This window comes from Astatotilapia calliptera, chromosome 1, assembly GCF_900246225.1.
Source record: "Astatotilapia calliptera chromosome 1, fAstCal1.2, whole genome shotgun sequence".
In the NCBI taxonomy this organism is placed as follows: Eukaryota; Metazoa; Chordata; class Actinopteri; order Cichliformes; family Cichlidae; genus Astatotilapia; species Astatotilapia calliptera.
This window is the reverse complement of record NC_039302.1, coordinates 12,172,958-12,195,547: the sequence shown is the minus strand read 5'-3', so window position 1 is coordinate 12,195,547 and position 22,590 is coordinate 12,172,958. Positions and strand designations below refer to the sequence as shown.

At 40.6% G+C, this 22,590-nt stretch overlaps 1 protein-coding gene across 3 annotated transcripts; it reads right to left on the bottom strand.

The window, feature by feature from the left end:
- Positions 1–846: 846 nt before the first annotated feature.
- On the bottom strand, positions 847–22,183 carry LOC113020458 (immunoglobulin-like domain-containing receptor 2). Of its 3 annotated transcripts, XM_026164449.1 has the most exons (10): positions 22,021–22,183; positions 18,531–18,917; positions 13,816–13,935; positions 9,277–9,333; positions 7,207–7,353; positions 6,925–7,092; positions 6,579–6,707; positions 5,876–6,221; positions 5,075–5,798; positions 847–3,702 (listed from the first exon to the last, which is right to left on the bottom strand). In XM_026164449.1, exons 1-10 carry the CDS (start codon positions 22,064–22,066, stop codon positions 3,667–3,669), a joined length of 2,160 nt encoding a protein of 719 aa, XP_026020234.1. In that variant the 5' UTR covers positions 22,067–22,183; the 3' UTR covers positions 847–3,666. The 3 variants fall into 3 exon arrangements, with proteins under 3 accessions (XP_026020234.1, XP_026020252.1, XP_026020242.1); XM_026164467.1 differs by lacking the exon at positions 6,579–6,707; XM_026164457.1 differs by lacking the exon at positions 9,277–9,333.
- Positions 22,184–22,590: the final 407 nt, after the last annotated feature.

Below are 22,590 nucleotides of genomic sequence, written 5' to 3'. Positions count from 1 at the left end.
GTGCTACACGGCCACTTTTAAGTAAGTCTTTTTCTTTTTAAGTCTTTATCAGAAAGAATTAGACATGAAGGGGAACATTTCATTCTTTGGCCCAGAGTAGTTCTACTGTTCAGTTCTTATTTATTTATTTGTACTGAACCTTTATGCAGCAATCACAGTGTTATGGGAACATTATGGTTCAGTGGTGGCAGTCTGTGGGCAGAAAGTCAAACTGCATCAAAAATATGTGGTACAACCAGTCAGTGGGCTAATCTTGCTTGTGCTGTTGTTGGTCCATCAGCCACCCATGGTGAAGAATGAAGTTATACAACAAGTGAAAAGTGTCTACAGCAGCCGCTGCTTGTACCCTTCATGTTCTATTTTTTTGGTCTTTGATGGTCTTTTTGTGCTTCATCTAGATTGAGCGATGTGCAGCTGGGATTTTGGAGGACTCAACGGGAACATATCTGCAGTGGTTGAAAGCCCCTCTCTGTAGGCAAATACTAATGAAAACGGACACAAGTGTAATAGTGCAAACTAAGCATAATTCTACCTGTCTTGGATCTCCAAGGCTGCCCCTCCTTAAAAGCCACCTTTGTTTTGACTGGCTGCTCCTCACCTGCTAAACCTTCCCTTTGGAGGTGTGGCCAGATAACAGAAATCGCAACACACTGACGTCGGCTTGGCACGCAAACAAAAATAAACCCAAAAAAAGAAAGAAAAAGCTTCCAATTAAAGTATTTCTTATGCAGGATTATAGATTTGATGATGTGTTGATTAGTATGGAAACAAATAAATGGCTATTATTGGTTTGTTTACACAGACATGTTTTTAGATGGACAACATTTTATAATCTCAACGTTCTGGTTAAGGTTTAAAATATTTATCCACAAAAGTAAGTAGAAACTACAATTACACAGTAAAGGCAGTAAGGTCTGCATACCGACGCAACAGAAATACTAAGCAGCATGATAGAGAAACACCCTCATTCCACTGATGTCTCTGCAGTTTAAAACAAATAATCTGAACTTTCAATAAACCCTGGAGTTTTATTTCTGCGGACTTTATTTTGCTGCGTAGTCAAACACTGCTGGCCTTAATGTTTGCCACCCTGCAACTAGGCACTTTAGCAACCTATTGTCTGCAATTATAACAAATGTGGTATGTCGGCGACAAACAGGGACAATATCTGCGGCTTAGCTGGAAGACCCGATATGTGAGCGTCGAGCCAGCTGTGTAGTCAAGACTACAAGTCTGTGATTAAAACAATGAACAAAGATATGAGTCATACGCAATCACACATTGTCTCCTTAACAGAAAAATAAAGAGTCATCTCTCTCGCTCCTGCTAACTCCCGCACACAGAGTTGTCTGTACCAAACACAAGAGAAAACAAAGGGAGAATTTTTCCACCAACCATTAAAAAAATAATTACACAGATGTCACCAACATGGGAGCCATGAATTACTGGACAGTGTAATATTAGAACAAAATATTTGATATGACCGTTCCATAAAGCACGCTTAGTGTGTGGCTGCTGATAACACTGAGTTGGTTTAAGTGCTCACTCAACATTGATAAGCAATGGCTGAATTATGGTGAAATACAGACTTCATCTTATGTACGCACTTGAGTGCTTACACACACAAGATCATTTACAAATTTTAAACACAAACACACCACGTGCACAAAGAGTTCCGTACAAAAGTGTAGTACAAAAATCGTTCAAAGGCAAATTGCAGTTCAATACCTTTAAATGTTTACAGACAATACAAAATGTAACTTTTAGTTATAAATTGTAACATGTTTTTATTAGAGGAGGGAAAGCTCCACAAAGTAATGTTACTGTCGCATAATAATCTTGACCTATGATTAAATCTCTAAAACTAATATGGGGGGAATTTCCAATGGGATTCATATAGTGGAAAAAAAAGTTGTTGTTGTCGTTTTTCTTTGCGAGGGGAGGGGGTCATTAACGATTCCCTAATTTTTCACTAATTTCATACAGTTTCAGTTTGTCATGTACTGTTGTATATTAAAATATTTTGATGGGAATCATGTTTTAGCATGTATCATGTAAATATATACCTGTCATTAGTGATAATGTTACAAAACTGCACTGGGGTTAACTGCATCACCGCTGCTAATGCTACAGCAAATGTGGGTCATATTTGGGTCAGAGGTCAGTATAGGTTAGTCCACACCTTCATCACTTTAGTGTTGCGTCAGTGCAGCTTTATCAGTTATGACTGATTTTCAAAACCATTTCTTATTTCTCACCGTCAAAATATACTTTTGCTGTTTGGGAACAGATTATTAGGCCTCTTCTGGTGCTTCTACTTCTTTTCAGGGTGTTTCGTTCACACAGTGATGAAAAATCATTGTCTTTTTAATACAGTTTTTTTATCCAGACTTAACAGGTATTTTAAAATGTTTAAAATGCATAGATTTCTGTCATATCAGGTCATTTACAGATTATATGCAGACAGCTTAATGCTCACATTTGTAACCATCTACAAGAGGCCCATTCTGAGGTATCCTGTTGCTATAAACTTTTAATAATAGACATACGAAACTAAATCAATTCAGACGTTTCTAGCTGATACATGTTGCTACGTGGAATTAAACCTTATATTACAAACCTCATTTGTATAAGTGACTATATCAGTCGAAGTTACCACAAGTTACCATTCATTTGGAATTTATGTCAGATATTCTTCTCGTGTAGCTCTGCTTTGTTCCTCTCTAACTTCTGAGAACCTCCACTATGTCCACCATCTAATCACTAACTGTGCCTCTAAGTGATTTGGTGCTGAACAGTGTGTTTATCTCAGCTCTGATGAGAGGGAAGCTAAAGCGTTTAAAGAATTTGTTAGTCAGCATCACTTCTGCATTCGATCTACTACGGGGCAACTTGTTGACAGTCTTTAATTGTTTGTGTTGTTTCAGATTGCTGCTGCACATTGTCAGCACTGTCTTATTTCTCCTATTTTCATCCTTATTTTAAGTAGAAAAAGCTTTACCTCCTTTGGTCATTTTAGTTGTATTCAGATGATGGATCCACAATAGCTGTTGAGCTCTGACACATAAACACTGTCGTTTCATTAATGTCCACTGTCCCATAAAATAAATAAGCGTAAACATTTGGTAATACTGATTACTGCTGCAGAAGCTTTCTGACTAAGGTGCCTTAGTCCCTGAATATACTACAGAATGACACAGCGGTCCTTTACAACAACCATGCTGTCATACCGTTGTCATGCTACAGCAGTTCTTTTTCATTCACGTAACTCATCAGATGGAAATGAATGCATGCATTGTGCTGAAAGTGTAACGTAAATCTCTCTGCTTCAGAGCCTTTTCTGACAGGAACAAGGGGAGACCAACAGCACACTGCTCGCAGGAACGGTCCAGGTCATACTCCCTGCACGCATTAGCTCAGTCTTAGTCCACATAACACACAGCCAGTGACTTCACCATGACATCACAAGCAGCTGAGTAACAATCTCGGGTGCCTCTGCTGTCCTTGTCTTCACTCATCAGTACTGATTCAGCTCTCCCACAGTCTGCTGTCCTTGACGTTATCTTTATGAATCCAAGTTTGTCATCTTTTATCAGCTGACAAGCAGTTCCTGTAGAGCATCAAGGCTGCACAACGCTTTCAGTCTGTACTGAAGACTGAAGTCCATCAGACGATAAGGGAGTCTCGGCTGAGGAGAGTGCTCTGATGAGGACAAAAAAAAAGTGTAAATGATCAAAGCAACAACATAGCATATCTTATTGAACAGTGTGAGGCAGTAAAGAGAGAGTGGACATTAGCCAAACGTGGTTATTATGGTGAAGTGGAACCTGGGACAAAGTGCCTTCAACTCTTTTGTGAGATCACTTGAAGATTCGTTTCAAGACCTTACTTGAGGTCAAAACACTGACTCTTCTTAATCGATGTGTTTTGTAGAAGACGTCTTTGACACAATATAACATTTTGACCCAGGTTTGTGAGTAAGGAGACAACCAGTTATTATTGTTATAGTGGAGTTGGAGATAGAACAGAATCTTCTACCTAGTTTTCATTCTGGTAGCATCTGAACCTGACCTGCCAAAGGTACAACAACAACACTTACTACAGGGCCTACAAACCTTTTTTCAACTCTTTCCCAGCCAGTTCCCTGAAGAAGACATTTTAATATGAGGTATTTTCAATTATAAAATACATTAGCTTTTGTGTATAATTCAACTAGAGCTTTCTTCAAGTTCAGGTCGCACGGAAACTTTGAGGCCTAAAAAGTTGCAAGTCCACATTAGCAATTTCTGCATATTTTAGATACTGTTGGCTTTATTTGAGGTGCAGAAATCGACCAGCCAGGGACCGGAGTCAGACAGTGTGTCTCATTTCAAGACTTTCTGCAAATGCAACAGGCGCACAGCAGGGTGAACAAATAGTTGGTAGCATACTCCCAGCCATATGCTATGAGCAGCCAAACTTTGCTAGCATGGGGTTGTGGCTATTAGCGAGTTCTTCATTGTGAGCGAAGACACAAAGTTTCCCAAAGTAAACCGTGGGGACAACCACCACGAAAACGTTTGTAACAACAAACCGAATGAGACACCCTCACTTTTACCAAGCTGAAAATGTTAAAGATGCTAACCAAAGATAAGCAGCTAAAGCTATAGCTATAGAATGAAGCTCTGCTTAGCTCTGCCCACTTTTTCTAGAAACTGAAAAGAACTTTAACCTAATCCGTAAAACCAGAATGATCAATTATTTCTTTATTTATAGAATGAAGTGGCTGCTGTGTTCGACTGCCCTTGTTAACGTGACACTTTGTCCTCAAACTATTGTACAGGATCTCTAAGCTCATGAGTTCCTCAACAGTTTTATGGGCTCCTAGCCAAGTGCACGTTATTGGAAACACCCTCAAACAATGGGGAAATACAGCACTGGGTGTTTAGTGATTTGAAGCTAGCCTAGTGTTATCATTTTTCTAGTCTGTATTCATTAATTACACACCAGTACCAAGAAAATATATTGAATATATACTCTATACTTTAAATCCTTAAATTTGCATACAATCCCAGTAATTCACGATGTTACTCACCACTTTCCTGGACTTGTTTCTGGGATCTTCTCTGTGACTCGCTAAGGAATGAACGGACGGCTGAGGGGAGTGAGTGTTTCCTGGTGACGACCTGTCAGTTCTTACTCGCTCTGTCTCCGTGTGAGGAGGCAGCAAATCTGCGTCGGGCCTGTTACTAGGTGAGCGACTGCAGTGCCGACTGGATTCCCCGCTGCTCTTTTTCAGGCTGCTCTTCGAGGGTGTGTCTGAATCTTCATCACCCCGGGCCCCAGTCCTCCCCTGGGTAACCCCTCGTAACTTAGCTTTACGCTCCAGCAGGCTGTTGAGGAAGGTAGCATCATAGTCCTTCTCTTGAGAAGAAGTTGAAGGTGGACCTGCTGTGGGAGGAGGTGGGACAGTGCGCTCCCTATCTGACGTGTCCCTCCTCTTTTTGGGTGAAGGTAGTGGGCTGATGTCATGTCTGTTTTTCTTGATCCGCCTGGGTTGCTCTTCGCGGTCGCTGATGTCCTCAACCTCATTTTCATTACTGTGATAATGCTGAGGTGGGGCAACTCGGTGAGAAGGGTATCGGCTGTACTCCAGGTGCTCCATCTCATACTCTCGCTGTTCTTCGTCCCTCCTCTCTGCCCCTCTGCCTCCTCTCTGCTTGTAACAAGCAGCAAACTCCTCCAGCTCGTCCAGTGAGCCGGTTCGCCCTGCAGTTCGGTATGTTTTTCTTTGAAGATGTTCAGAGCGAGGGTTCCACCTGTAAAATACGACATGAGTTAAGTGTACGCCTGTATCTCTGCATAAGGCATTCTGTGTATTCAGACAGTCCTCCACCTGTTGTGGTTTTCCTCATTGTTGTGGTTTTGTTGCCGCTGATTCCGTCCGGGCCTGCGCGACTGAGACGAAGATGGAGGGTCATCGCTGTATCGGCGCGGAGGAAGAGGCTCGTCCCGTACGTGGCGAGGCTCTGGGTCAGGGTCATCATGATAATGGTGGGGAGATGGGGGATTATCGCGGTAACTCTGTGGCTCCGGACTGCGGTTTTCACGGTAGCGCTGAGGTTCAGGCTGAGTGTCGTGATCGGGGATGGCTGGCAGAGCGTTCTTCTGGATGTTGCGATATGTTTGGCGGAAGCCACTTTCTCCCTCATGGAGGGAGCTCAGTTCAGACAGGGCACAGGCTAGATAGAACAAAATTAATGAATTAATCAAATAAGTAACACCTGCCAAAAAATGAATTAAAAGCGCCCTTCTCCCAGAACAAGACCCTGCAGATGAAGAACATCAAGGTTTTAAAGAAGCTGCCTTAAGTGTGAAGTGAGAGTCATTAAAAAAAATACACTTTCAGGGAAGTAGGCATGCAAAACGGCAACTAGATAACATCCAGACTAGAGGAAATTCAGAAGGCAGATTTGCTGAGTGCAGGGAGTCATGCCAAGAGAAGACAAAAACAAATAAAAGACACTACCAAAGCTGCAGACAGCATCAGAACACTTTAGTAGTACAGTAAAGCCACAGAGCAGGTTTATGAGGCTTACACTGGTGGCTGGTGGACCTGGCAGGGTTGAAGTGAGCCAGCTGCTTCTCTACATACTGCAGCACCCTGAGAGAATCCTGATCCTGAGGTGAAGGCACGCGGTAGGGAACCCCTACAGCGTGCACGGGCACTGCAGATACACACTCGAGTCATCAGAAAGGGAACTTGGATGTGTGTTTTATTAGTTTGAGGACCATACTGGTGTTTTTCTACTTTACCATAAACTGAACAGTTTATCACAGGGACATTCGGGCTGACTACATTTCTTTTAACCTTTTTTTTCTAGCTCAAATGACAAAAAATATAGTTAACACATGGCAATCAGGTAATCACGAGTAAGTCCCCACCTGCTGTGAGTAGGGTCCCATCTGAGCCGGGGACTGAAGATATCTTGTCCACCAGAGAGGGAGGAGCAATTGGGACCATGGTTGGGACACCAGAGACGAAATACGGTGGGTAGGGAGGTGTCTGAGGTGAGGAGGTGGTTGTCTTTATACCTTTTCCTGCCTCATACACTTAAAGAAAAAAAGAAGAAGAAGGGAAAAAAAAGCAAAATATAATCTTGTTCAGACATGCGTCAGTTCTCCGAGCACAAACCTGTGCATTTCTGAGTGTGTGTTCATACTCACAGTGTCTGGGGCAGCAGCACGTGTCGGGGCAGCACCAGCAGCTGACGTAGCAGCAGCAGGAGTGAGGGCAACACTGACACCAACAAACTCCAATCAAGAGCAGGAATAACACACTGCCAAGTGCCACTGCCACCACAAACACCCACTCTGCAAGCACACACAGCACAAAATCCTGCACATAAATAAATACGTATGTCCTACTCAGCACACTGATACAGGATCAGGTTCATTTGATCATTCTGGAGCCATACTGTATTCTGAGAATGCCACGTGAAAAATAATGAGTAAAAACAAAACACAAAAAACCTTTAAAAATGAAAAAGTAGTGTAAAACAGTTCAAGCAGCCTGCTCATAAACACAATGGCCGTAAAATGTAACGCTGAGAGAAACTGAAGGCTAAAAATGTTATTATCAGCAGCAACCTTTATTCTTCATCCGTGTTTATATAATCTCTAAAGCAGGGGTGTCAAAAAAGGTAGGGACTAAAATTGGCTCAGCACAGGCTCCAATCCAGCCCCAGTGCATGGCTTTGGTAAATGTGAAAGAGAGCATACATATTGGACTTTCAACTGTTTTCTTAGCTCAGCTTTGGCTACATTCATACTTCACCAAAGTAACTAAGTAACAGAAAAACAATTAAATGACAGAAAGGGTTTTGTTTTTTTAGTATCTACTTACTTTGTATCTAGAAATGGCAGGGGAGGTTTGTTCGGTAAGACAAAAACATTTGTTGTGAATTAACAGAACTCTGTTTTATAATTACAGGACAGTCTGACCAGTGAGCTACCAGAAGATTCAGAACTTTTATTTTATTTAACACTTTTATTCATCACAACTGCAGGCCAAGGAGTCATGCTAACAGATTTATTTTAATCACTAAAGCAGCATTTCTCTATAAGGTAAAACACTGACATCTATGACTTTGTGTGTGGCCTGATTTAATTCTACCATTTTTTAATGTGATGTATTTCCTGTCAAAGCAGGAAAAAGGAAAAGTGAACTGGAGCGCACTGGGACATCACAAAGGAACAAAAGGCTGGAAAGCTGCAAGTTTATGTCCCCTCGTAGATTTCGTAGATTTTCTTGCACTTATTAACCTTGTCGGGTTGTTTTTGGATAGGAAAATGGGAACAAATGACATCTTAGTTGGAATATGAGTTACAGGAAAAAGGAATGATTGTACAAACTGTTATTAAATACCACAGCTTTGGAGAGAAGGATAAAGTGAGTACAAGAGATAACCTACATGTATCTGTCTGGGGGGAAGGCAAAGGAAAGGGAAGGCGAGCGCAGATAAGGAAGTCTTTAACAATATAAAACTAAAGATGTTTTCTCTCATACAAACAAACTAAAGGACACCAGAAGAAAACACACACTCATGTGCAGGAAACCTGTTTTTGCTACAGGAAGGAAAAGGACAGTTTACTGAACGCTTGGCTGCTACCACCAAATTGCTTGTTATGTGATATCGTTTGGAACCGTAATGACTCCTTAACACACGCACAGATACACACACGCACACTGTGGGAGTCATCGTGGACAGCAAGTCATGCTGGGAGTTGCTTCCATACAATCTGCACATTTATACATTTATACAAAAGAATCCGATGCATCATAAAGCCCTCCTCTCCTTTAGATTACTGTGTTTTTGACTGGATATTATCCGAATGGTGTGGGAATACTTGCTGACCACAACCACAAATAACTTTAATGACCATAATAGCTGTTTTCCAGAGCAGCTCATCTTAGTGGGAGCAACGACCAGCTCATTACTTGATGGGTGTGGATGAGTCTCTGAGTTAAAAGAAGGTGAATCACCAGCACTTGCTGCATTATTAGATGTTGTGGGTGAAGAACAGGTTAGACCATTGACTGTAGAAAACAGTCACTGGGTTAGACAGTGTTACAGGCAATATTAGCACAGGAACCACTGAACATGGTGTAAAAAGTGATCTTTTTTTATTCTTAAACTCATCTACATAGTTCCTATATTCATAGTCTGAGCAGTCAGCAGTGTTAGTATGAATGAAAGAAAGCAGGTGCAGGGGGGGAATGCACTAAGCCCCTACCTGGCATTATCTTCAAATCAAAGTCTGGCAGGAGGTCTTCAGGAACACCTGAGAAACCTGGAGAGAGAGCACAGTGGACGAGAGGAGATTGGGAAAGAGAGAGGAGAAGCAATGGAGTTGATATAAACTGAAATGACTGATTCAAAGAAAGTTATTGCAGTAGCGGCATGCATGCATTAAAAGTGATTTAAGAGAAAGACAGAGCAAAATACGAAGAAGGAATGAAAATAGACAGATAAACAGCATGCATGAGAGGACATTGTGGTTTTTCACTGGAACAGGGGTGTCAAACATAAGGCCTAGGGGTCTGAATTGGTCTGGCAGAGACAACAATCCAGTCCACAAGACAACTTTCGAAAATAGGAAGGAAGATCCAAATCTTTTACTTTAAACTGTATTTTTAATGTTTTACAGCCTCTATTAGTGATATAAACTTTCCCCACGGCTTTTCATATCACACCAAAGTAGCAAAGATAAACAATTAAATGACAGAAAAGAGCTACCAGAGCTTTAACTTTGTTACACATCACCAGCATTTATTGTTACGGTGAAAAGCTGAGATTTACTATTAAAATGACATGTCTTTTTCTTAGATCTCAGGGATTAAATATGTAGTTAAACATCTTTACACTGACAGAAATGGAAGTTTTACTGATCTGACACACTTAAGATCAAAGTGGGCTGTATGTGGCCCTCGGCGTACAGTTTATGGTCCCTGCTCTAGAAACATTTCAAATCAACTGATTAGAAGATTGATTGTCTGACTGCTGAAAAAAAACGAAAACAGACTGGAGTTTGAACGAGTCTCATCACTATAGCTGCCAAGTCAATGAGACTTTGTTTTTATAGAAGCCGACAAAAGTTACTAGAGAAAGGTCAAGTGTATCACGTAGCTTTTAGCTTCAAGAACTATAAATATCTTCATTCATAGTGTTGAAAGATGCACCTGAAATATTGAAGTATTTCCTGAAATGCCAAACTACTCCAACTATTCAGGTCAACCAAATGGTGAAGATTGGCTGTTGAGGTCGCTGCTACAGCAAAAAACACTAAAAATGTCATCTAAAATCTGAACTCCAGATGGCTCTTCTTTTACTGATTCCTATTTATACAGTTACCTTTCTTATGCTGTGTTTGTAACATTTTGGAAACAATTTACCTATTAAGCAAAAGTTTTCTTCCAAGAACTTAATAATTACATTAATCCCAGGCCAGCTTTATTAGCACTGTTTATTGGGGTGAAATAAAGACATACGTTAGATGCCTAACTGCACAATTTTACTCTTTATTTAATTTAATGTTTTCCACTAAAATGGCAGTGTGCTTGGTGATGCATGTTAAGGCTGATGTGTTGTCGATAATATTACATATAGAGTTTGTGCCTTTTGTCTTCCTCCCCTCACCCCCAACCAGTCACAGCAGATGGCTGCCTACCCTGAGCCTGGTCCCACTGGCGTTTTCTTCCTGTTAAAAGGGTTTTTTTTCTTCCCACTGTCGCCAAGTACTTGCTCATAAGGGGTCATTTGAGGTGGGTTTCTCTTCAATTTATTGTAGGGATCTTACAATGTAAAGCACCTTGACATGTCTATTGCTGTGATTTGGTGCTATACAAATAAAATTGAATTGCACTGAATCGATTTTAGATCATTTTAATCTGTCTAACCCTAAGTTTAGGGTTAGACAGATTAAAGTAAATGGTAAATGGCCTGCATTTGTATAGCGCTTTAGTCAGTCCCTAAGGACCCCAAAGCGCTTTACACTACATTCAGTCACTCAAAGTCATATCAAGATAAAAAATAAATACTAGTTTACTAGTTGTTTTTTAAATTTCTCAAATGTTCCTTAACACATTTTTAAAGAAGAAGTCAAACAAATGTCTGAATACAACATGTTACATGAGAGGAACTGTGTCACGAGCTGGTGCAGAAATGTGTGTGAATGTGTTTGGTTTGGGTGCGCAAGTGAAAAAGCCAGCATATGAGTGTGTGATACAAACAAGCACTGGTATTTTGCTGCTGAGTGTGTCATTCTGGCAAAGAGAGGAAAGGAGTGGTAAGTATAAAAAAACAGTTTGGAAAGGGTGCAAGCTGGACTACTTTGGCCTGATTCTAGCTGACAGTGCACATACCTTATTTAATATCTTTCTAGTAGGCTATACATGTTCTTTGCTGGATTTGAAAACAGAAAAAACCTATTAAGGTTATTGCATTTAAAAACGATGTCGACATTTATATCGCTTTACTTCAGACCGCTGCAATTTTTGTTTTTATCTGCTGCTGTCTTCTGTGATTCTCATGCTGTTGAAGCATAGCACTTGTCCAGCTTCTACTAAATCCTGAATTTGCCCGAAGACTGGTGATAAACCAAGGTTTTCTTTCAGATATGCAGGGATTGCATACTTGACCCTACATGCGATCCTGATAGGTGCCGTTTAACAAAGCCATATATACATCTCCTTCAGAGATTAAATGTATGGGGAAAATGAGACTATATGTTGGGGCTGTTTTCACACACTAAAACCAGACAATATTGAGCCCTTCCTTCCTGTAGGCTTATAGTCAGGGTTAAATCAAACTTGTCTGAACAGTTTCAAGAGATCAGTCTATCACACTAACCATGTATCTAGAATTTTCCATTAATATGTATAAACTAGATACAATAAAAATAATTCAAATCTTTGCATTTTAGGCCATTAAATATGTATCAATAAGTATTAGGACCAGATTAAGAAAAATAAATATATTACTGATCATCTTTTCAATGTCCTCATACTGATCATCACACTGTGTTTATGAGGTAAAAGAGAAATTCTTTCCTTCCTTTTACTGAAACCAATTCTGAAGTACGATTTCACTAACTCAGCGGGTATAGCAACCGCAGCAGTTTGTCTTGAAACAACAACTGTAATCTTCACATCTCGACTTTTTTCTCAAAGTAGATTTTCCTTTTTTTTTTTTCTAATGTGACCTAATACTCCATCGTAAATGTGCACTGTGAATTTCTTAGATGCTATTTTTGTAAATATCCAAATAGACTGTATATCTACCTTTCCTAACCCTCTCAGTTGCCTTTTATAGTCTATGGACTGATTTCTTTTTTAAGGATGGAGGTCGGACTTTGTGCAAAAATCCAACCATGTGACACTTATACTTTATACCCAGTGTCTCACCTCGTTCCTTCTCTGCTGCTCTTAAGCTGATAGCAGTTTTAAAATAGAGTTCACTAATCAGTGAAGTGGTTGATTCAAAGTACAACACAAATTCTTTAGAAAAAATGACAAAAGTAGTACTGGCATGGCTTTAGATAGTGGATTGCCAGCAACAACGTTAGTGAGCAAGCCGGCTGCGGGTATCAGAGAATTTATCTGTGTTAGCGGGTAAGCCAACACTAGTCAGAAAAGCCTGTATTATCTAATGAAACCTGTCTGGTCAAAATTTATCTGAAGGGGGAAAACTACAAATATCAACACAATATGTTACTTCAGATGTTAGCTAATGTTAGCTAACACGTCCTTGCCCAATGATAACATCTGGAACTGAAAAATGAAACCAATATCAAAGTCCCAAAAGAGACCACATGAGAAACGTGGACTAGCAGAGCTTGACCAAAAGAGGCAAGTCTAGCTGACCCAGAAAAGCAGCAGAAAATTGTTGAATTATTTTCTCTCTGTGCATTTTGTTTTTTAATCAGAACCATATTGTATCAGTATTCTGACTGTAAATTTAAAACCAGACTGTTCGGCTACAGGATTGAGCTCTCAAAGGCCCACATTAGCATCACCCTCATCTATTGTCTATCACTGTGCTCTGCCGACCCTCCTCCAAATCATTAAATCTTCCCTGTCTTCTTTGCTGTGAACCCATTTGCTCAAAAGACAAAAGATCCCCCTCAGCCATTCACTGTGGCCTCAACTGTTGTTATGGAGACACAAGAAGCGCTTCACATGCCATATTAGCTACACTAAAACCAGAAAATATAGCATTTTAGCACCATGGTGGATTTAGGGTCTATCACATCAGGGTGAAAACTCACAGTTATGGAACCTGTAACACAACTATGGAGTGGAATTCACTCTATTAAGAGGAAACTGTAAAAGCTTACTGCTGATTACCTCTGTGTATGTGTGAGTGTGTGTGAGAGAGACTGTGTCCTTTTGTGCATACACATAAGTCTTTGAGTGGCAGCCTAACAAAAGTTCAGCCTGAGTGTTTTAAGGCACCAAGAGCTACATAGCCTCTCAACAGTTTCTCTGGTAACATGTAAGTGAACAAAGACAAGTACACTGTTACTGTAACACAACACCTTACTGATACATTCAAAATACACACGTGTGCAGACACACAGTGACGCTGAAGGACTTAGTTTAAGTCTAACATTGTACAAATTTCTGTGAAATCAATGACTTTTAACACAGTGTTTCAGTTGATTTACAAGCTACATATATTTGCAGGTTACATCAATAATTATGACACTTCTTAGTTTTGACTGCAAGTTCTTATCTTTCATTTAAAAATTCCATGTAAATTACAAGCAACTCACCAAGAACCAAAAGCTCCACAGACGCTTCGTTCTGTCCCTCCAGATCATCAGATATGACCACTTTGCAGATGTATACTCCACTGTCTCCCCACTGGACCTCTCCTATCCTCAGGTCAGCCTCTGAATTGGGGGAGTTGAAAGAAAAACGAGTGTCTTACAATTTTTGGCACTCTGGAATCAAAAATAATAATAATAATAATAATAAAAAAAAAGCATGACTTTCAAAAGCACGTGAATGATGCATGGTTGGAATTATTACCCTGAATAAATCTTCCCTGTTTGTTTGCATTTCTACAAAGTTCAAAGACTCAGATACAAAGTACTACACACATTACACCGATAAAACATCTCATTGAATGCCACAAGCATTAATTAGGCTAACTGCCATTGTGGAAAAGCTTTCAATAAGATCTCAGAGCCTGGCAGCAGGTTTGTTTCTATTCAGCCACTTAATGGTCTCTTAGTGAAGTGGCCACTGATGTTGGGCAATAAGGCCGGTCTCACAGTCTGCGTAGCAAAGTAGTTCAGGGATATGTGTAGGCTAGTTAGGTTTTTCAGTATATTGTCTGTGAGCTCAGGATAATGTATGAAGTTATTTGTTTTTATGTTTCCATGACTGTGAAAGGATTCAGAAAAATGTCATTTAGCATATTTGAAAATCCCTGACACATTAAAAGAGCAAAATACAGTTAGGATTTAAAGGTCCAAGCTAATCGTCTACACTCACTAGCCACGTTATTTTGTAGAACTGTTAAACTTCTTGTTACAAAACTAAGAAATCAGCCAATAACACGGCAGCAGCTCAGTGCATTTAGGTATGAAGACAACTCAGTGGGAAAGAAAGGTGATTTAATGTTTCGATGCATGTTCAATCATCCAGGTAAGGAAATCCCAAAAAGTGGATTCTGTTCATTTGGACGTAGCGTATTCAGTTGAACGGTAAGATTGGAAAAAGATTGCTTATTGTCAATTTCTCTACCACATTCAGATGGTAGCAATCACAATTTGGCATAAACAACACTGCTGCATGGCTGCATCCTGCATTGCATCAACAGTAGAATAGAATAGAATAGAATTCAACTTTATTGTCATTGTACATGTCACAGGTGCAAGGCAACGAAATGCAGTTTGCATCCATCCAGAAGCTTTAGCCATACTATAGATATATCACAAATATATATTAGCAATAATATAGGTATACAGATATCTATAATACTGTATATATAGATATATTACAGTACAGGTTGGTGGTAATGGTATAATGATATGGGGATGTTTTCTTGGCACACTTTGGGCCCCTCAGTACCACCCAAGCATTATTTAAACCCCACGGCCAACATGAGTATTGCTGCTGACCATTTATGACTACAATGTACCCATCTTCTGATGGCTGTTTCCCACAGGATGATGTACCTGTACCAGGATGTCAACAAGCTCAAATATATAATAAGTGGTTTCTTAAACATGACAATGGCCTCCACAGTCACCAGATCTCAATTCAGTGGAATGGGAGATGTTTCTAGAAACCTGCTGAATCTATGCCACAAAGAATTAAGGCAAAGTGGGTCCAACCCAGCACAGCAAGGTGTACCTAATAAAAAAAACAGTGATTGTATGTTACATATAGAAATCTAGTGATAAAAGGAACATGTCATTGTCCATTGTCACAGTTGAGGAAGCTTAGCTAGAACACCAAATAAGAGGGTGGGTTTGGTGTAAGATGTAATATGATGGTGATATGATGTAAAGAGGGAGAGCCATGTGCATAAACATGACTAGCTTGCAGACTTTGCTCCATTTGGCTCAGGAGTCAAAATAAAAGACAATGTTGGTCCAATGATTCTATTGTGAGGAGGTTGACATATAAATACAGACAGGAAATGGGTTGTATAATTCACTTCCTTTTCCTGCTAACTGAGGAAGGGGAGGAGAGACAAGCTGCCACCAGTCTGGAATACAATCTACTTTTACTACTTAATACTACTTTTTTTCATTTAAAACTACATCTCCTTTTCTTTTCTTTTAATTCTTGCTGTCTTCAGAGTATGTTATAATTTCCTTTAGACTGTGTGCGCCAAATGTACACAGAGCCAAATGTACGCCATTTAGTTAGCAGAACACCCCCTACCCAGTCCATGCTGGCACAGACTCCAACCTCCCTGGGACCCTGAATAGGATTACATGGGAATGGATGACTGGGCGTCTCCAAAGGCAACAAGGTTGAAATTTTTCACTTTTTTTGCCCATTTACAACACTGACCTGTTTCGTTATAGGAGGTGGAGTGGGGACAGAAAGAGGCAAGAAGAGAAGAAGAGAACTCAAAGAGCCTTACACTGAGAGAAGTGACTGTTGGTAGGGTGGGATGTCCAGTGATCAAGAGAGTGAAACTAAAAGCGGGACATTGAGGTACATCAGAGGGAGGAGTCAGAGGTCAGAGTGAATAAGTGAACAGCGTGAAAACCATTTCTTTTGTCTGTAGCCCTGGCTCGTGAAGAGAAGGCCAGTTCTTCAAGAAGCTTCATAAATCTGAGGCTGGCACACAAGACTACCTCTCTGTATTCAACAAGAACACACACATACAGGCACACACAACTACACACAATCCTGTATACACGGCGTTCAGATATTTATATATGTATTTTACATCTCTGCTGATCTCTGAAAAGATGGTTTTGAAAAAGTATTCACACTCAGAACAACTGAAAGTGTTAAAAAGTATGCCGATTTTAGCAACAGGTTAATAGACTCCACATGTTGCAGCATCTGACTTGTTCCTTTTGGATATTTAGGTATTAAGGAATCTGAGAGAAAGGTGAGCCTGTGCCCAAGCTGTGGGTTTTATGAACCTTGCCAGGCTTGGCAAAACAAGAAAGAAGAACATAAGACTGAATCAATGCACTGAGGGAAATCTGTGATGCTGAAAATATCGTTCTGACATTATTTTACCTTTGCAGCCCTTGCCAATTGCAAGCAAGCGTGCTGTAATTCCTTTTATAATGCTGGTGAGCTCAATTTCAGCCTGTTATGCCACAAAAAAGTGCTGCTGTATGACCTGAATGTACAGTGGGGCAAAAAAGTATTTAGTCAGCCACCGATTGTGCAAGTTCCCCCACTTAAAATGATGACAGAGGTCAGTAATTTGCCCCAGAGGTACACTTCAACTGTGAGAGACAGAATGTGAAAAAAAAAATCCATGAATCCACATGGTAGGATTTGTAAAGAATTTATTCGTAAATTAGGGTGGAAAATAAGTATTTGGTCACCTCAAACAAGGAAAATCTCTGGCTCTCACAGACCTGTAACGTCTTCTGTAAGAAGCTTTTCTGTCCCCCACTCGTTACCTGTATGAATGGCACCTGTTTGAACTCATCATCTGTATAAAAGACACCTGTCCACAGCCTCAAACAGTCAGACTCCAAACTCTGCCATGGCCAAGACCAAAGAGCTTTCGAAGGACACCAGGAAAAGTATTGTAGACCTGCACCAGACTGGGAAGAGTGAATCTACAATAGGCAAGCAGCTTGGTGTGAAAAAATCAACTGTGGGAGCAATCATCAGAAAATGGAAGACATACAAGACCACTGATAATCTCCCTCGATCTGGGGCTCCACGCAAGATCTCATCCCGTGGGGTCAAAATGATCATGAGAACGGTGAGCAAAGATCCCAGAACCACACGGGGGGACCTGGTGAATGACCTGCAGAGAGCTGGGACCAAAGTAACAAAGGTCACCATCAGTAACACACTACAACGGCAGGGAATCAAATCCCGCAGTGCCAGACGTGTTCCGCTGCTGAAGCCAGTGCATGTCCAGGCTCGTCTGAAGTTTGCCAGAGAGCACATGGATGATACAGCAGAGGATTGGGAGAATGTCATGTGGTCAGATGAAACCAAAGTAGAACTTTTTGGTATAAACTCAACTCGTCGTGTTTGGAGGACGAAGAATACTGAGTTGCATCCCAAGAACACCATACCTACTGTGAAGCATGGGGGTGGAAACATCATGCTATGGGGCTGTTTTTCTGCCAAGGGGACAGGACGACTGATCCGTGTTAAGGACAGAATGAATGGGGCCATGTATCATGAGATTTTGAGCCAAAACCTCCTTCCATCAGTGAGAACTTTGAAGATGAAACGAGGCTGGGTCTTCCAACATGACAATGATCCAAAACACACCGCCCGGGCAACAAAGGAGTGGCTCCGTAAGAAGCATTTGAAAGTCCTGGAGTGGCCTAGCCAGTCTCCAGACCTCAACCCCATAGAAAATCTGTGGCGGGAGTTGAAAGTCCGTGCTCCTCGGCGACAGCCCCAAAACATCACTGCTCTCAAGAGGATCTGCATGGAGGAATGGGCCAAAATACCAGCTACTGTGTGTGCAAACCTGGTAAAGACCTATAGTAAACGTTTGACCTCTGTTATTGCCAACAAAGGTTATGTTACAAAGTATTGAGTTGTATTTTTGTTATTGACCAAATACTTATTTTCCACCCTGATTTACGAATAAATTCTTTACAAATCCTACCATGTGGATTCATGGATTTGTTTTTCACATTCTGTCTCTCACAGTTGAAGTGTTCCTCTGGTGCAAATTACTGACCTCTGTCATCATTTTAGGTGGGGGAACTTGCACAATCGGTGGCTGACTAAATACTTTTTTGCCCCACTGTATCTTAGAAAATAAAACACAACCATAGGTAGTGCCACAGACGCTTACTGTTAATGATGGAGATGTCTCTGTTCTTGTAGTACTCTGACAATGTGACTGAGGAACCAGAGATGGAAGCCACAGTTCGGACGGTCCGACTGTTGTCAGAGCAGTCGAGGTAGCTGGCTGTCATCCCCTTCTCGTACCCTCTGCTGATTCCTCCCGTTCCGCTTGTCAGCCCTCCTCCACCCAGACCTCCGCCCAAGTTGTCGGGAAAGTTAAATGAATCCCTGGTGCGGTCGCGACAGTACGACTTGTAGACCCACTGCACCACGGCGGTTTGGTAGGACACGGTGGTGTACTGGCACGGCAGAACCACTGACTGGAACAGCACAGCATACTTCTTCTCGTCTCTCACAAACACTTGGACGCCGGAGCTGGATGGAGGGAAGACACCTGTGGGAGAAGATGATGAAGGCTTAGTAAAGTGTGAGAGATGTTCTTCAAAACAATCCATTGACAGCTCTCTGCAGAGCAGCTCCCGGTTTGGATTCAGAAGGAAGACGCTCCCTCTGCTTTTAAGATTAGACTGAAACCTTTCCTTTGTGGTTAAGCTTACAGTTAGGCTGTAATGCGGGAATTCACGTGAGACCACTAAGCACTTCTTCTTCACTCACCTCGTTTCACTCCCCCAGTGTGCTACTACAATGTTGTTACATTTTGTCCAATTTACTCTGTCAGCCATGGCAAATGGAACCCTGAGCCTGGGTCTGCTAGAGGATTCTTCTGTTAAAAGATAGTTTTTCCTCCTCACTATTTTAGGAACACCACTGCAGACAGCAACACAATGATTCAGATACTGAATAGAGCCCTGAAGAGACACCTGCTCCTGTTTGCAGAGTTTAAAAATATCTGAAAAACATGCTACCAGAGGATGGTGAATGACGTCATCTAGATATACCAGCAGACTTAAAAGAATTCCCAAGAATTCTTTCCTCCTTTAGCTGTAATGAAATGAAGCAGCGTGTGTGTTGGTTTGAGTTGCTTCAGCTCAGTGAAATCTGACTCTGAGCTGGCCTGATGTTGCTGTGGGGCATCTGAAGCTGTGCTACTCAGGGTCACATGATGAAGGTGGGCCTGGGATCGACAGTCCACTAACAACATTACACAGGAGAGGTAGTCATGTGAAATAAAACACACACACACGCCCAAGAACATATGTGCGCATTTGTGTATATGTGTCAAGCCAAGCTGTGGGAGGACTGGAACAGCGAAGAAGGGCAGAGGTAGGAATGAAGAGGGAGGGGACTTGGCTTAATCAAGACCCGGCCCTTTTATTTTCATTCTGTTACTGAGAATGAAGCACGCCCACTCCTGAGGGAGAGAGCTGAGTGAATTTATCCAAAATGCAACAAGCTACAGCAAGGGCAAGCACGGTGTTGTGTTTACTAGCAGTGTAACAACTGCAACAGAAACACTACACAAATGTTCATATTATACCAGAGTTCCAACATACCCACATATATCTTTTGAAGCTCAATTAAAGCATACCACCCTTGTGAAAGCTGTTGTGTGTAAAGATCGCTCAGTTTGGAAGAGAATACAACAGAATAATCTATTAGTACTGCACAAAGTTTTAGGCAGGTGTGAAAAAATGCTGTAAACAAAGAATGCTTTCAGAAATATACATTTTTGTTCATTGGCCCCAAATGTATTCTGCAGCAGGACAACGACCTCAAACATTCAGCCAAAGTCATTAAGAACTATCTTCAGCGTCAAGAAGAACAAGAAGTGCTGGAAATGATGGTATGGCCCCTTCAGAGCCCTGATCTCAACACCATTGAGTGTGTCTGGGATTACATGAAGAGACAGAAGGATGTCTCTTCGTGTATCTGCATCCACAGAAGATCTGTGGTTAGTCCAAAATGTTTGGAGCAACCTACCAGCCAAGTTCCTTCAAAAACTGTGTGCAAGTGTACGTAGAACTGATGCTGTTTTATAGGCAAAGGGAGGTCACACCAAATATTGATTTGATTTATCTACTGTGGTTTTGGAGAACTTTGAGATTTCTAATGTTAAACAATGGCTTAGTACAATTTATTTACATTATTTTCATTACTTTACATTATTTAGTACAACAGGAACAATTAGTCAGCTGACTGATATGGACTTTTTTGGATTCAGAAGTTCAGCATGCTGCAAAATGCTTGGGGACCACTTGGTTAGCTGATCAACCAAAAATCAAATGACACATTATTTACATGTATTTACCATTAATTCAATTATGCGAAAGATATTCTGGTTTATCAGATTTAAAATGATTATTTTCTTTGTTTTAAATACCTGTACACTGAATATTTGAAGTTGTCCTCTAATTTATTTTTATTATTAGTATCATCAGCTCATATTTTCAGGTAAAAGTCTTAGGTTTTTAAATAAATGAAGCAATGAATTGACTCAAACTAAAGTCTGCTGAAACATAAATTCCTCAGGTGGGAACCTCACTCTGATTTCTAAGAACTGGAGCCCAAAAACAAACAAACCCACAAGTCAGCTCTTTCCGGGATCACAGACTGTGGGGTCATCCTGGCTTTATTAAGTTTTCAGAGCCTTTCTTGTTCCAGATGAGAAAATAAAAGTCAGAGGAGGGGCTCTGTGTTTTGGATATTAGTACTGAGGAGATGGGAGTGGCTAGCAAATGTTTTGTCCTGCTGTCGGTCAAACGTGTTGCCTTCATGTGAAAAGAATAGGATGAAAACATGTGGCACTTAAAAATCTGTAAATCTGCTTCTTAAATGATTTGCCATTACTCTTTCAGAGCTGTTCTCCAGTCATAGTCAATAATGTTGGTACCCCTAATTAATATAATTAATATATATGTCGGTTTGATTAAAGATAGCACTTTAAAAAAACAACTTTAAAGCACATAACATGTACTTATAGCTGGCAGCTCCAGTGTGTCTATATAGCACTATAAATTTCATAAACATGTTACATAAACTGTAACAAAGAATGTAGGTGTTTTATGGAATATTCCACACACTCCTGATTACAGTCACTTTGCATGGATCAGGACATAAATAAAAATGATGAACTGCAGTTTTCTAGTTTTACTTGTCATTTGTAAACATTTTTACTTGTTGTTTGTTTTTTTAAGTATTGTAGGGATTTCTCTGTCTCTAATTTAGACCCAGTAAACGTGTCTGATGTTAGACCTCCTAATCCACAGCCTCCTTTAAAGCTTCTGGTCGGATCATTCACACATGACTGAAGCCCACAAACAGTCGACTGCAGCTCAGCTAGCTCAGCGGACCTACAAGCATTAAAACCCAAGTTAAAGGTTAACTGATGTGACTATTAACGTGAGGGGAAATGTTTGCATCTAAATGCTTAATTCTCCCCCCACTACATAGAGTCATTATCCCACAAAGTAGGCAGGGCACCTTACTTATCCACAAAGACTACGTTACCGTTACTCCAATCTCAGTTAAACAGCCTGTTGCAGCGCTGTACACGCACGGGAATCACATTGGAATTTTTTAATGCTCCTCTTTCTTACCTGCCAGAAAAACAGTAACAATCCAGCACTCATGGGAGGACAACATATTCCAAATCTTGGAGTTGAATTTCGTAACTGTTTTCTGACCAGTGCCGTCTTCTCTTCGCCTCCTTCTTGCCCCTGATCCGTATCCAGGCTCCAGTTAACTGGCACTTAACGGGACGGCGTCTCCACAAAAGCGGAACCTCCGGCAAGTTTATCAAAATAAGACGACTTCCGGAAACTGCTTTCGAAAAATAAAAACCCAGTTAAGCCAACATTTTTCGGTAGTGTATTTATTTTAGTTTACTCAGGGTGTCATGGAGAGCATTCTATATGACTATATAAATACAAATTTACATTACATTAAATAAATGATAACTTTAGACAAGATTTTCAGTTCATTATACATTTATTCACCGACTGCAGACGAAGTTCCAAACTCCACTCAGTATTTAGGTTATGTAAAAATAATAATAAATATTCAAAATATTCAGTAGTAACCACCTTTTTCAAAATATATTATTCTGGTGTTGTATTGTAATCACTCAATATTTTTAATATCTAATATCCTGTAACAGTTTTATATTG

Excerpts from the sequence above, each read along its gene's own strand:
- LOC113020458 (XM_026164449.1), bottom strand. The coding sequence starts at position 22,066 with ATGTTGTCCTCCCATGAGTGCTGGATTGTTACTGTTTTTCTGGCAG. Across the intron at positions 18,918-22,020 it reads TGTTACTGTTTTTCTGGCAG|GTGTCTTCCCTCCATCCAGC; the intron begins GTAAGAAAGAGG and ends CTTCTCCCACAG. Across the intron at positions 13,936-18,530 it reads AGACATCTCCATCATTAACA|AGGCTGACCTGAGGATAGGA; the intron begins GTAAGCGTCTGT and ends CCCCCAATTCAG.